The following is a 15,069-nucleotide window of genomic DNA, read 5'->3' on the forward strand; positions in this document are numbered from 1 at the left end:
TGCAAACAGTGTATCAAAACAATTACTTGGTCTTTTTTTCCTCCTTCTGCAGAAGACTGTGATGCCTTTGGAGACCGTAGCACTCAGCGCAACGCCACCTCAGAGAGTCTGGGTGTGGACGCCCCTGGCTCCTCCCACTGGTCCAGCCACAGCGAGGAACTGAAGATTCTGAGTGTCTACGGTAAAGGGGAGGGCCCACTGGCGGTGGACGGCCATGACACCCTCTCCACCGCGTCAGAAGTGGAGGCCCTGAACTCGCTGTCTGGGGACCACAGCGTGGCCAAGAGCCTGGAGCGCGGCGAGCGGCTGGTCTGCCTTGAGGAGCTGAGTGTGCAGGTTGGAAATCATCTTCTCATTCACCATCCAAAAGAGAGGCTTCCTCTGTTACAACTCTAAAACAAACCCATAGAAAGCCCACACCTTTATGATTCAGTAAACCTTTTTACACTGCCAAATATGCCCGTCTTATGCCCAACTTTTCCCCTGTGTGATCCGCGCGTTTACACTGACGGAATTAATTTACAGGCTTTATTTCGCACCCCGATTAACCCTCTCTGACCCTACACATATTGGCGGTTTCATTTTGATGTAAATGCGATAAGACAGCTTTGCGGTTCTAGGGGCGAGGCTTGGGTAGAGGTGTTGCTGCATTGTCTCTACAACAGAGACGATTTAGCGATATCACAATGCTGCTGACCATCACGGGAGAAAAGGTGATGCAGTCGCATTTAAAGAAGACGAAAAATGGTTGATCTAAGAGAAAGTACCAGGCAAACTTTCCTTACAATGCTTCGTCAGCAGAGTGGTTAGCAAAATAAAGAATACGTTGGGATTTTTGCACTTGTGAATAGTTAATCGCGTTTTACTCTACGCTCTGATGTGAACTCATTCTTGTATGCGAGGGTCTTGAATCAAATTTCTTTTTTTTGCAATTCATTGTATAAAGTCCTCCAGTGTGTAGCCCCGCCTTCTGCTGTGAACCAAGAAAGCCAGCTCCGAGACGAAGGGGGATTTTATCAGCTTGGCAGTGTTGCAAATTGCAGTGCGTGCCAAGCCGCGACCAAACCAGATTGGCAGTGTAAAAATGCCTAATCTGTCGTTAGTGGGGATTGACAACTATTCTGTGAATTGAAAGAATGTCTTTTGTGCGTTTCCTTCTTTATGTGGAAAGCAGCAGACCCCAGACACCTTTTCAATCAAGGTTGAAGAGGATATTGTTGGAGGCATGCCTGCCGTAGGTTAGTAATACACATTGCATCTATGCAAGAAAACAATCTTCATAAACTGAGAATGTCAACAAATAGAAGTTAGAAAGTCAAAATATAAATAAAATATAAAATATAATTCTTCCAACACACAAGTGTGTACAAAGTACACTGAAGCGCTTTGTGCATTGTACACACAAGTGTGTACAAAGTACATACTGTATACCTTTTGTGAAAACGATTAATTAAAAACATCACTTTCTCTCTTTCTCTGTTTTCCTCTCTGAAGAAGACGGCATTGACATCAGAGACTGCAGCACGCAGCGCGGCGCCACCTCGGAGAGTCTGCGTGTGGACGCCCCTGGCTCCTCCCACGTGTCAAGTCACAGCGGGGAGCTGCGCAACCTGAGCGTCTACGGACAAGGGGAGGGCCCTCTGGCGGTGGACGGCCATGACACCCTCTTTGTCGCGTCAGAACTGGAGGCCTTGAGCTCGCTGTCTGCTGACCACAGTGTGGCCAAGAGCCTGAACTGCAGCGTGAGGCTCGTCCGCCTTGAGGAGCTGACTGGGCATCAGGGCGGCCGCAAGGGCCGGCCCGGTGTCTTGTGTGGAAAGGTTATTCCCAACGATGCCAATATGATCGTCCACATGATGACTCACTCCGGGGAGAAGCCCTACAGGTGTGACCAATGCACAAAGCGCTTCAGTTATAGCTCCCACCTGAAGATCCACATGAGAACTCATCCGGCGAGAAGCCCTACAATAGGGTTGCACATCTCTCTGTGATAAACGATTAGATACGCATCTAGATACACAGGTTACGATTCGATTCAAAAACAATATCCTTTTATTACAGACCGATTCGATACGAATCGATAAAGTGTAAGAACGATTCGATTCGATTCTACGGTTAATATTTGTTGTAGATATTTTATAAAATAAAGAAGCCAATTCTGTGAAATGACAGTACAATATTTTCTTTTCAAATATGTAAAAGACCACATATCCCCAAGCATTGTTGCTTTATGGCACTGGTAAAAATAAAATTAAAATAAAACTAACAACAACAAAATCACATTTTAGACATGGACCAAAGAGGTAGAAAAATCACAACCTGAGCATAGTGTTTGGAAAACAAAGGTGCAAGTTACAAGTTACAAACTGAAAAATGTAAGCAGCAGCAGATTGAGGGCACCGCAGGAATTGATAATGGGTTCAGAACCTGTGACCTATAAACAAACCATGTAACCAAAACCTTATGACATCTCAAAATGTGTCAGAGGGGGAAGAACAAAGCAGCAACCACATTCTTATCTCAACAATGCTTAACACACAGTGACAAGTGCATTATGTAAAAGATTAAAGGAAATAAATATGTAACATATTAACATATGTAACATTAACACATCTATTAAACAATAAACATATGTATAAAATAAATCAAACTGCTGCTTTTTTTTTTTACAAATCTCCTTCATTCAAGTCTCACTATCCTTGTTGTTTTTGGGGGACAGGTTTTTCTTCAGGAATATCAATTGATCCACGTGCTCAGGTTTGAGTAGACTGCGTTTAGAGGAAACAATATCTCCCGCAGTACTAAACACCCGCTCAGATGCCACACTGGTGGCCGGGATACAGAGGTATTTTTTAGCCAGAGACGACAGCAGTGGCAAGTCCTGCTGCTCTTTCCACCACTGCAGTGGGTTTTTTTGCAGGGACAACAGATCACGCTCTCTGTACCTCTTGACTTCTTCGTTGGCCTTGTCTCTTACAGATCTAGCTCCCATCCTCACTTCAAAGTCTTTTCCCAACAGCTGGTCCAACGCTGACATTTTCTTCTTTTTGAGAGGAGGGTCATCATCTGAAATAGAAAACAATTACCGTATATTACTGGCTTTGTTTGTCATGACTCAGTGGCACTTTTTTTCTACCTGTCTTTACCATTTTATATATGAACCTTCATCTGATGTTCAGAATGAATTTATATTGGCACTCTTGTTCACATCAGTAAAAGTTGTATTATCATCATCATTATTATACTCTTTTTCTTTGCATGCCGATTATCTCATTACATTGAATCTGTTGTTGTATGCTAATATTTTATGGCTGCATGAGTTTAAGCCAAAGTCAACTCTTTCTTGGTCACAAGTTATAAAATACACAAACCTTTAGGCTCATCTTGGGTCTGGGGTGCATCAATGCTAATGTCCAGATCTCCAAGGGCAGGTTCAGTCTGACATGGATTTGTCTGCAGTGGGCCTCTCTGAATTGGATCCCCTGTTGCCTTGAAATAAAATATAAAAGACAGTTAGTGTGTAGTAACAGCAGTCAGAATAAAAAGTTGAAATCTCAATACTTTAATTAAGCCTAAAATGGCTATGCTAACAAAATCCAGCCTAAAACGTTCCATTGAAACCCCTTAAAACCACTTTTTTTGATCCCACGTTTATCCTAACAAACATTTTGGCTTTAGGAACATCCACGGCGTAAATAAGTTAAGAACACTCAAGGGATAACAGTGTGTTGGGAGATTTACCTTGTTATGCAGGGATGTAGCTTCTGCTGTTATGCTTGTGAACGTCCGCTCAGCATCATGGTCAGTCAGGAAGGGCAGAGACTTGAAGCGGGGGTCCAGAGCTGCTGCAGTGTAGAACAGATCATCCAGGCCAGTGTAGCGCTTCTCCAAGTCATTTCTGAATGCTTGTTTCATCTCTCTGATTACCGCTGAGTCTTCATCTGATGCTTCAAAGTTCTTTTTAAGCTTTGCTCTGACAGGACAAATCATTGAGAGTGTGGGCCGCTTGTCTTCACACATGCTGGTGGTCACAAGTTTGACCGGCGCCATCAGCTTCACAATATCTACAACATCGCAGAAGTCTTTGTCCTTAAGAGTGTTAACCTCTTCTCCTCTTCTGAGATCCCTGGACATGAGTGCAGCAGAAATGGCAGGCTGTTGTTCCAGTAAGCGTTCAAGCATGTCATGGGAACTGTTCCAACGGGTGGACACATCTTGGATGAGTTTGTGGATAGGCAAGGCCAGTTGTTTCTGTTTGTCTTGTAAAATTTCTGCTGCTCTGACACTGCGGTGAAAAAAGCCAACCACTCTCCTCACCCTTCCCAGCAACCTTTCTACTGTGTCCACTTTGAAGGCTTTCTGTGTGGCCAGATTTATAGTGTGTGCGAAGCACATGAGGTGAGGGCTCATCTCTGCTTCCACGTCAGCTAAAACCATGTTTGAAGCATTGTCCGTTACCAGGGCTGGCTCTTTATCAAAAAGTTTCCAGTCAATACATGCCTGTTTCAGTAGAGCACCAATATTCTTTCCAGTGTGAGATCCTTTGAATGCCCTGGTCTGCAACACATGAACATTTAACGTCCAATCCGGAGTGATGTGGTGTGCTGTGATCGTCACATAAGACTCCGTTGCACATGACGTCCAAGCGTCACTTGTTATTGCCACTCGCTCTGCATTTGCCAGTTCTTTTTCAACTTGGCTCTTAACTTGTGTATACAACGCTGGCATGCACGTGTTGGTGATATGATTTCGGGAGGGTATCTTATACCTGGGCTCTAATGTATGGATCAAATCCTGAAATCCTTCCCACTCAACTATATTATACGGACATAATCCTTTAGCGATAAAACGCGTTATTGATGCTGTGATTTCCTTGGCACGTGCTGAGTTTTGACCAAGTTGCGCAAACATGTTAGAAATAACCGGCTGTGTGCTACTGCTTGCAGTGCGCTCCTGCTCGTTGGTGCGGGTCTCACCGATGTATTCCTGACCGTGTCTCCTCCTAGCATGCTGGTCGAGATTTGTAGTGCTGCCGGTGTACGTTAAGGATGCTCTACACAGCTTACAAACAGCACGGCTTCTGTCGAGCTTCCCTTCCTTCTTGTAAAACCCAAAAACAGTCCACACTTTGGATTTTTGTTTCCCCGGTGCATTGAAAATCTTTTCATCATTATCACCGCTGACCTCCTTAACCCCCTCCATTTTCCTTCTTGTCACTTGTCACTCATTCACGGGCAGCTTCAGCTCTCGCGTTGTTTTAGAGACGCTGACGCAAACTGAAAGTGTGTGAAGCCGACAACCGATTCTAAGTGTCGCGATACCCGATCCATGACTCTACAACCGATTAATCTAGACATTCACAGCTAATTCCTATCGATTAAGGAGGCTGCTACCGATGCAGCCGTATCTCTCACTTATTAAACCAAATATCCGGTCGCATCGGTTTATCGTTCACAACCCTACCCTACAAGTGTGACCAATGCAAAAAGCGCTTCAGTCGGACAAACGACCTGAATATCCACATGAGGACTCACTCCGGGGAGAAGCCCTACAGGTGTGACCAATGCAAGATGCGCTTCAGACAGAAACGCCACCTGAAATTCCACATGATGATTCACTCCGGCGAGAAGCCCTACAAGTGTGACCAATGCATGATGCGCTTCAGTCAGAATTACATCCTGAAGAACCACATGAGGACTCACTCCGGGGAGAAGCCCTACAGGTGTGACCAATGCACGAAGTGCTTCAGTCAGAAAGGCAGCCTGAATAACCACATGAGGACTCACTCCGGGGAGAAGTCCTACAAGTGTGACCAATGTACGAAGCGCTTCAGTCAGACAAGCAACCTGAAGATCCACATGAGAACTCACACCGGCGAGAAGCCCTACAGGTGTGACCAATGCACGAAGTGCTTCAGTCTGAAAGGCACCCTGAAGTTCCACATGTCGACTCACTCTGGGGAGAAACCCTACAGGTGTGACCAATGCACGAAGTGCTTCAGTCAGAAAGGCAGCCTGAATCTTCACATGAGGACTCACTCCGGGGTGAAGCCCTACAAGTGTGACCGATGCACAAAGGGCTTCAGTCTGAAATGCACCCTGAAGATCCACATGAGGACTCACTCCGGGGTGAAGCCCTACAAGTGTGACCGATGCACAAAGGGCTTCAGTCTGAAATGCACCCTGAAGATCCACATGAGAACTCACACCGGCGAGAAGCCCTACAAGTGTGACCAATGCACGAAGGGTTCATTGTGAAAGGCAACCTGAAGATCCACATGAGGACTCACTCTGGGGTGAAGCCCTACAAGTGTGACCGATTCACAAAGGGCTTCAGTCTGAAAGGCAACCTGAAGATCCACATGAGGACTCACTCCGGCAAGAAGCCCTACAAGTGTGACCAATGCACGATGCGCTTCAGTCAGAAAGGCACCCTGAAGATCCACATGAGGACTCACTCCGGCGAGAAGCCCTACAAGTGTGACCAATGCACGATGCGCTTCAGTCAGAAAGGCACCCTGAACAGAGGCGTCGTCAGACCCTTTTTACTGGGGCACGTGCCCCAGTAAAAGTCTCCAGTGCCCCAGTAAAATTCCATTGATCATTATTAAATTAATCTGCAGAAGCGCCGCTCTCGCTATGGAATCGGCAGGATTCATCAAGTGCATCTCCTGCTGCCTCGGGAGTCTTCAGTCGAGCCTGCCACTTACCAGCCAATCAAAAAACGAAAGGGGCTATATAAAAGCCAATCAGAAAATAGCCCTACTGTGTCTGGGTAAGATTTAACGCAACAACCAATGAAAAAAATCAGTTATTTCCGGATTCGTCCACGTGACTCTTCTGAATCGTTTCGTTGGAAACCACGGGAGCTGGAAACAGCGCAGAGTAAGTCATCTCCTGTTTTAACGTTACAACAAATTCACAACTTGTTTGACACAAACAATGACGACTTGATTGCTGTTTGAGAATGTTGCCCACTTAATTAGCACCAGTTTTTCAATACTGAGCGTCTGTAGCCTGTAGTTTTATCACACACACACACACACACACACACACACACACACACACACACACACACACACACACACACACACACACACACACACACACACACACGCAGGTAAACACGCGGAAATTGAATAATGAATGAAAAATTGTCTGTCTTCAAAACTTGAGGAAGTTTTAGTGGACAAAAAATTCCTTAACACAAAAAAGGAAATTATGGATAGACAGGGTGTTTTTAACATACTGGATCCAACAATGTTCCCAACACTGACACAGATAATTCAGATTGCACTCACAATTCCTGTAAACAGTTGTAGTTGTGAGCGATCTTTCAGTGTGTCGAGAAGGCTCCACACCTGGCTTAGGTCAACCATGGGGCAAGGAAGGCTATGCAAAGTGAGTCAAAGCCAAGTTATTGACCGCTTTGCCACCATGAAGGCGCGGCGATACAGCTTAATAGTGAAAAAATTATCATTTGAAAAGGCTCTATGCAGTAGTGTATGGCCTTTTTTAGTTTAATTGAAGAGCTTTGATGGTTCTATAACATTTTCCAGGTTGATTGGTGGTAATGAGCCACCTCACCTTAAGTCTGAAATTCTATTAGTTTTAAACCTTGTTTCTTGCCTTTTTAGTACATGTCGTTCTGGCAAAATTATGCTGTTTCCACACAGCTTCTAAATAAATATAGATGTGTAGACTTCTCCTGATAAAGAGGTGAAGGTCATAAAGAGACTTTTTGTTTATTTGTCAGTTACCTTATTTGTAAATCTTTGAGATGTGTACGTGTTTAAATAAATATCATTGTACGGTACTCATGAATCCATCTTTGCATCTTTACCTTTACCAGTGCTTTAATATAGCTTACAGTATGACAGTGACAATGATTTTGACGCTCGTACATACCCTTCTGTATCCATCTATTTCATATTGTGCACACGTAAAAAAGAAAGTGTTGGCAGTTGGGGGCCTGTGCCCCAGTAAAACTCTAGGTCTAGCAACGCCCCTGACCCTGAAGATCCACATGAGGACTCACTCCGGTTAGAAGCCCTGCCTGTTAGTGCATTGCAACGCCAGCTACAGCGACCCAAGCAATTTGAGTGTGCACATGCTCAAGCACACGGGCAATGGGGTGCTTTCACACAGGGTAACGGGGCGCTTTGATTGAGACCTATGTCCGGAATTTGTCGAAATTACTGCTTTTAGTTTTTCTTTTTATCAGGATTAAACACTTTCCAGCTTTTTGATTCGCTTTGTTTTGCTTTGTTTTAATTTTAGTAATTTATGTCTGTGTGATAAAGAACTTATTTCTCTGACTCTTCTAACAGCAAAATATTAGGAAACGTTCACATCGTTGGTAAATACAAAGGAAACATGTGAGGCGAGTATACCACGAACCTCGCTGAACATACCCAGGCTTTCTTGGGAAAACCTGGTTCGACAGAGACGCAACTCGCAGTCAGAGTTAAATGGTTCCACGACACTCACTTTAGATTAAATTAGTCGAACTAGGTTTTCCGCTTTAGGTTCAATGCGCGTTCACATAAAATGTGTGTTTATCACGTCATTTGACTCCCCCTTATGCAAAGTGAATCGAGCGTGCGTGGTGTATTATTATGAATTCCTATGAGGAATTCAAAGTCCAAATCACAGCAAAGGGGAACAGGGTTGCCCATAATATGGCTAGGGTGGCGTGCTGGCAAAAAATAGCCGTCCGTGTTAATTCATAAGTGAAAAGATTCTGCTTATTGTCTAAAAATATCATTTATCATCATGCCTTTTACCCCCATATATGTGGTGCCAGCACGCTCCCACGAACATGGGGACAAGTCAAAAAATAATATTCAATGTGGTAAGTTGTAAGCATCCATTTTAATAATTTCAGGTGAATCTAGCCTGTATGATTTGCAATGGCCTAGGCTCCAACCTTTAGTCACATGTTGATTACCTGTAGCAAAGAAAACCAAAACCAATAATACGACTGGGAGGGGGACCGCTCCACCGCCCTTCACCACTTCAGAGGAGCTGGCTCTCGCCAATAACGAAGGTCGGCCGATGATGGTAGGAGTGGAAGGGGGGGGTGTCCTCTGACCCCACTGCCTCGACTTCCAAGGCCTTTGTAATGAGTATGTATTCATGTATTGGCAATGGACTTCAATAATTGTCTTGCTAATCAAATTGTTGTGAAATGATTGAGTGTAAATTAATTGTCATTTTTAGTTGAAGGTACAAACATTAGTTTGGAGGAGCTGCCGACAATTAATCTCCAATCAGAGGTATATAACAATCAAAGCAAGGTGTCACGTATTCTTCTAAATGTTTAATTTCTGGACAGAATGTCCTATAATAGGTTTCCCTGATTCTTGCAGGAGACTGTCGCCCTGTGACTCCAGGGCGACTATAGTGATTTTTCTGAACAATTCTCACAGCTATAGTATGAATTTGTAGAATAAAAAATGCCTAGGCCTAATTGTGTCACAGACATAGCGGTTATGTGTATGAGGCTGATGGTGGATGCTGCTGATGGTGGATGCTGCTGAAGGTGAATGCTGCTGATGGTGGATGCTGCTGATGGTGGATGCTGCTGAAGGTGAATGCTGCTGATGGTGGATGCTGCTGAAGGTGGATGCTGATGGTGGCTGCTGCTGGCACGCCCGGCGATTTCACCTTATCTCAAGTTTCCTGTGTAAAACCGAGGGGGTCAAATCCCCCATTCGTCATGGCGCGGGGTTTCTTGGTTCACTGGGGAAGGCGGGCTGTGCACGGAGTCTCTGTCCTCTTTAGAATAATTTGTATTATTGCGTACTCCCGAATGTTTTATTGTTTTTATGAATGAAGACACCCGCATGCAATAATGAGTTCACTCTATAGTAGGCTAACGATGCTCTTAGCGTCCTACGAGTACCCTGGAGCACTCGTTAGCTACGAGCGTAGCTAACGAGACATTCGTTACCTTAGCTTCAAGACATTCGTTACCAACGATGCTTTCGGGAAACGGTGTGAAAACTGTACGATGCTCGTACGACCCACTCTGCGATCCACTTAGGCTAACGATGCTTTCGGGAAACGGGGCCCGGCTTTACTTGGTGCCTACTCTCTTTTGCAGAGTGCAGATGTTAGGCAGTGGAATCTGCATTTGCTGCAGGGTTTTATAACCAGTGGTCCATTTTACTTGTATTGCTTTTTTAATTGTCTCCTTTCCTCAGCGTATTCCTCTCTTGTTAACACAATATTCATCCCTGTTCTTTCACTTTGTTGTTGTTTTTTTTCAAGTTGGACACACACACACACACACACACACACACACACACACACACACACACACACACACACACACACACACACACACACACACACACACACACACACACACACACACACACATTCTTGTTGTCTGACCCATTGTTTAATAAAAAAAATACTTTCATTTGTTATTCTTTAATATATGTGATACTTTTGATTCAGATTTCAGAACAGATATAGTAAGGTTAAGCCACTAAAGTCAGTAGCCTAGTGCTACCCATGCTTTTGCTAACACGAACGTGAAGCTTGCCCTCAAACTTAAACGTATCTAAGTAGCTTGCAGTTGTCACCCTACCACTCCAAATGTCACACTGACGTTTACAAATATGCAACAATGGTCAGAAAAGTACTTGAGTTTTTTAATTTATATTTACCATTATATATTGTAATCGCTGCTGGCAGTCCCATTGAAGAACACGGCAGCGCGGCCTGTTTTTGAACTATACAGGCTTACATGAACCACGTGACCACCCTGCCGGCGAGATCAGAGAGTGTCGCAACCATAGGTCGCAACCATAGACGTATATATTAACTAGATGCCTCATTCTAGACGCCACCGTAGGGCATCTAGTTAATATATATATCTATGGTCGCAACTCTTCTCTCTCTATGGCTCTGGCCATAGACATCTTATAGATAGACGGAGCATTGGCTGCTGGGACGCGATAAATACGGCTGCCATCTTGGAGTGGTCAACCGGGAGCAGCAACAGCAGCAGAAACAGGATGCCGGGCTGTTGTATTCCTCAGCGTATTCCTGCTCAAATCGGCGGACAATCCATAATAGGAATCGGGGGATTACTTTTCACAAGCAAGATTTAACATTACCGTACTATTGGTATAATTAGTATCGAATAATAAAACACGCCAAACCATGTGGCCTTTATCATAGCTACACGTATGACAAAAAAACGCATGAAAATCAGTGGTATTCAGTGAGGTATGATTAATTAAATGCGCTGACAGTTCATTGCTCCAGCCAAACGGATTACACTTAGTGGAGCGGATGACCACTGCAAGATGGCGGCCCCGCGTCTCGTCAGCGCCAGTAGGCGGTAGCATTCGATGCTCCGTCTATCTTAAGGTACGGCCACACCAAAAGCGTTACCTGCGTACCACGCGTATAAAATCGGCAATTTTTCCATAGGGAAGCATTGGTTTACGCGCGTATGAGGTGCGTACACGCGTATCATGCGTACCAAGCAACATTTTACTCGCTGTAGGGGCGTATGAGGCACGTACATATACGCGCGTATATATACGAGCGCACATATACGCGCGTACATATACGCGCGTACATGTACGCGAGGAGTTCAAAAAATTTAACTTTTTACGCTCATACGCGCCGCAATAGCCAATCAGCGTTGAGCTTGACCCGACGTCACTGGCAGAGAGTAGTGAGCTTGGACAGAAGCATACGGCCGACATCTTTCTTTATTCTGTGTGGAAATAGTAACATAGTTACGCCATTAAATGCTTTTATGGAAACATTTTTAGCGAGAAATGTGCATTTTACTTTCATAATGTTCGCTCGGTGAATGTGAAGGATGTTTGGTTTGATAGTTATGACGAAGAGGGAACGCTCCGTTCACTTGCATGGACAGAGTCTCTGGTTACTAAGCAACCTCAACGTCTTGGCGGACTATATATCTGCTGATCAACACTACGAATGCTGGAAACACACCAGACACACCATGTGAAGTTATTTAACCCGATTATTGTTATTTATATCCGAGATTATTTAATCTAACCCGATCTAAACTCTATCACCCAAACACAGCGGCGTTTGGGTTTCCTACCTCGGACTCCAGAGCAGCCATGTCCATGGCAGCCACGGCCGGCAACTTTCTTTATTCTGAGTGGAAATAGTAACATAGTTACGCCATTAAATGCGTTTATGGAAACATTTCTAGCGAGAAATGTGTATTTTACTCTCATAATGTTCGCTCGGTGAATGTGAAGGATGTTTGGTTTGATAGTTATGACGAAGAGTGAACGCTCCGTTCACTTGCATGGACAGAGTCTCTGATTGCTAAGCAACCTCAACGTCTTGGCGGACTATTTCTCTGCTGATCAACACTACGTATGCTGGAAACACACCAGACACACCATGTGAAGTTATTTAACCCGATTATTGTTATTTATATCCGAGATTATTTAATCTAACCCGATCCAAGCTCTATCATCCATCCAAACACGGCGGCGTTTGGGTTTCCTTCCTCGGACTCCTAAATCCAGCGCAGCCACAGGCTGGGGGGGGGGGGGGGGGGGGGTTTTGGGCGGTCTCATCTACGCGCGTATGCGTACGCGCGTATCTGACCATTTTTGACACAAAATGGTCAAGCAACATTTTCGCTGCGTTACGCACGTACATGGTACGCGAGGTACGCGCTTGGTGTGTTCGCACCTTAAGATGTCTATCTGGCAGCATCTTTAGACAGATGAGGAAGCCGGAGCCAATACGTCATAGGCCACGCCTACTGGATACAAACGCAGCGCGGGAGTCAGATGAGGTCAGGAACATATGGCCGTCCCGTTGCTAGAACACGGCAGCGCCAAACATTTCACTGACTACTGCTTCCTCAACTTGGGCCAATACAGAGCTGGACTTGCTCAACGTCTGAAAATCAAATCTGGATCAGTACCAACTCTCCTCGGCTCAGCTACAAACCTCGAAAAAGTAAGTTAACTAACGCCACATCATTGTGTTGCTTTACTGTATATGGTTACCTTGTTAGCATTATAATGTTGCTTTAGCATTAGCGCTACAGTTAACAGCCAAGTTATTGTCGCTAATGTTAAGGTAGATAGCATCAGTTATGTGTTTAAATACCATGGACCTATTATAGAGAAAGGACAGTGGACTAAAGGTACGGCCACACCAAACGCGTCACCTGCGTACCACGCGTATAAAATCGGCAATTTTTCCATAGGGAAGCATTGGTGTACGCGCGTATGAGGTGCGTACAGCGTATCATGCGTACCAAGCAACATTTTACTCGCTGTAGGGGCGTATGAGGCGCGTACATATACGCGCGTGTATATACGCGCGCACATATACGCACGTACATATACGCGCGTACATGTACGCGAGGAGTTCAAAAAATTGAACTTTTTAAGGTGCGAACACACCAAGCGCGTACCTCGCGTACCATGTACGTGCGTAACGCAGCGAAAATGTTGCTTGACCATTTTGTGTCAAAAATGGTCAGATACGCGCGTATCTGACCATTTAAGGAGTCCGAGGATTAAGGAGTCCGAGGAAGGAAACCCAAACGCCGCCGTGTTTGGATGGATGATAGAGCTTGGATCGGGTTAGATTAAATAATCTCGGATATAAATAACAATAATCGGGTTAAATAACTTCACATGGTGTGTCTGGTGTGTTTCCAGCATTCGTAGTGTTGATCAGCAGAGAAATAGTCCGCCAAGACGTTGAGGTTGCTTAGCAATCAGAGACTCTGTCCATGCAAGTGAACGGAGCGTTCACTCTTCGTCATAACTATCAAACCAAACATCCTTCACATTCACCGAGCGAACATTATGAGAGTAAAATGCACATTTCTCGCTAGAAATGTTTCCATAAACGCATTTAATGGCGTAACTATGTTACTATTTCCACTCAGAATAAAGAAAGTTGCCGGCCGTGGCTGCCATGGACATGGCTGCTCTGGAGTCCGAGGTAGGAAACCCAAACGTCGCCGTGTTTGGGTGATAGAGTTTAGATCGGGTTAGATTAAATAATCTCGGATATAAATAACAATAAGCGGGTTAAATAACTTCACATGGTGTGTCTGGTGTGTTTCCAGCATTCGTAGTGTTGATCAGCAGAGAAATAGTCCGCCAAGACGTTGAGGTTGCTTAGCAATCAGAGACTCTGTCCATGCAAGTGAACGGAGCGTTCACTCTTCGTCATAACTATCAAACCAAACATCCTTCACATTCACCGAGCGAACATTATGAGAGTAAAATGCACATTTCTCGCTAGAAATGTTTCCATAAACGCATTTAATGGCGTAACTATGTTACTATTTCCACTCAGAATAAAGAAAGTTGCCGGCCGTGGCTGCCATGGACATGGCTGCTCTGGAGTCCGAGGTAGGAAACCCAAACGTCGCCGTGTTTGGGTGATAGAGTTTAGATCGGGTTAGATTAAGTAATCTCGGATATAAATAACAATAATCGGGTTAAATAACTTCACATGGTGTGTCTGGTGTGTTTCCAGCATTCGTAGTGTTGATCAGCAGATATATAGTCCGCCAAGACGTTGAGGTTGCTTTAGTAACCAGAGACTCTGTCCATGCAAGTGAACGGAGCGTTCCCTCTTCGTCATAACTATCAAACCAAACATCCTTCACATTCACCGAGCGAACATTATGAAAGTAAAATGCACATTTCTCGCTAAAAATGTTTCCATAAAAGCATTTAATGGCGTAACTATGTTACTATTTCCACACAGAATAAAGAAAGATGTCGGCCGTATGCTTCTGTCCAAGCTCACTACTCTCTGCCAGTGACGTCGGGTCAAGCTCAACGCTGATTGGCTATTGCGGCGCGTATGAGCATAAAAAGTTCAATTTTTTGAACTCCTCGCGTACATGTACGCGCGTATATGTACGCGCGTATATGTGCGCGCGTATATACACGCGCGTATATGTACGCGCCTCATACGCCCCTACAGCGAGTAAAATGTTGCTTGGTACGCATGATACGCTGTACGCACCTCATACGCGCGTACACCAATGCTTCCCTATGGAAAAATTGCC

General features: G+C 44.7%; 1 protein-coding gene and 1 pseudogene across 1 annotated transcript; one reads left to right on the forward strand and one right to left on the reverse strand.

Moving 5' to 3' along the window:
- Positions 1-2,302: 2,302 nt before the first annotated feature.
- On the reverse strand, positions 2,303-4,591 carry LOC132455260 (E3 SUMO-protein ligase ZBED1-like). Its single transcript, XM_060049091.1, has 3 exons — positions 3,742-4,591; positions 3,372-3,489; positions 2,303-3,066 (listed from the first exon to the last, which is right to left on the reverse strand). Exons 1-3 carry the CDS (start codon positions 4,435-4,437, stop codon positions 2,684-2,686), a joined length of 1,197 nt encoding a protein of 398 aa, XP_059905074.1. The 5' UTR covers positions 4,438-4,591; the 3' UTR covers positions 2,303-2,683.
- An 877-nt stretch (positions 4,592-5,468) lies between these two features.
- LOC132455481 (zinc finger protein 239-like) lies at positions 5,469-8,169 on the forward strand (annotated as a pseudogene).
- Positions 8,170-15,069: the final 6,900 nt, after the last annotated feature.

Source organism: Gadus macrocephalus, chromosome 4 (genome assembly GCF_031168955.1).
Source record: "Gadus macrocephalus chromosome 4, ASM3116895v1".
NCBI lineage: Eukaryota > Metazoa > Chordata > Actinopteri > Gadiformes > Gadidae > Gadus > Gadus macrocephalus.

Coding starts and splice junctions, on each gene's coding strand:
- LOC132455260 (XM_060049091.1), bottom strand. CDS start 4,437: ATGGTTTTAGCTGACGTGGAAGCAGAGATGAGCCCTCACCTCATGTGC. Junction 3,490..3,741: donor CTACATCCCTGCATAACAAG/GTAAATCTCCCA, acceptor TTTTATTTCAAG/GCAACAGGGGATCCAATTCA. Junction 3,067..3,371: donor GACCCAAGATGAGCCTAAAG/GTTTGTGTATTT, acceptor TTTCTATTTCAG/ATGATGACCCTCCTCTCAAA.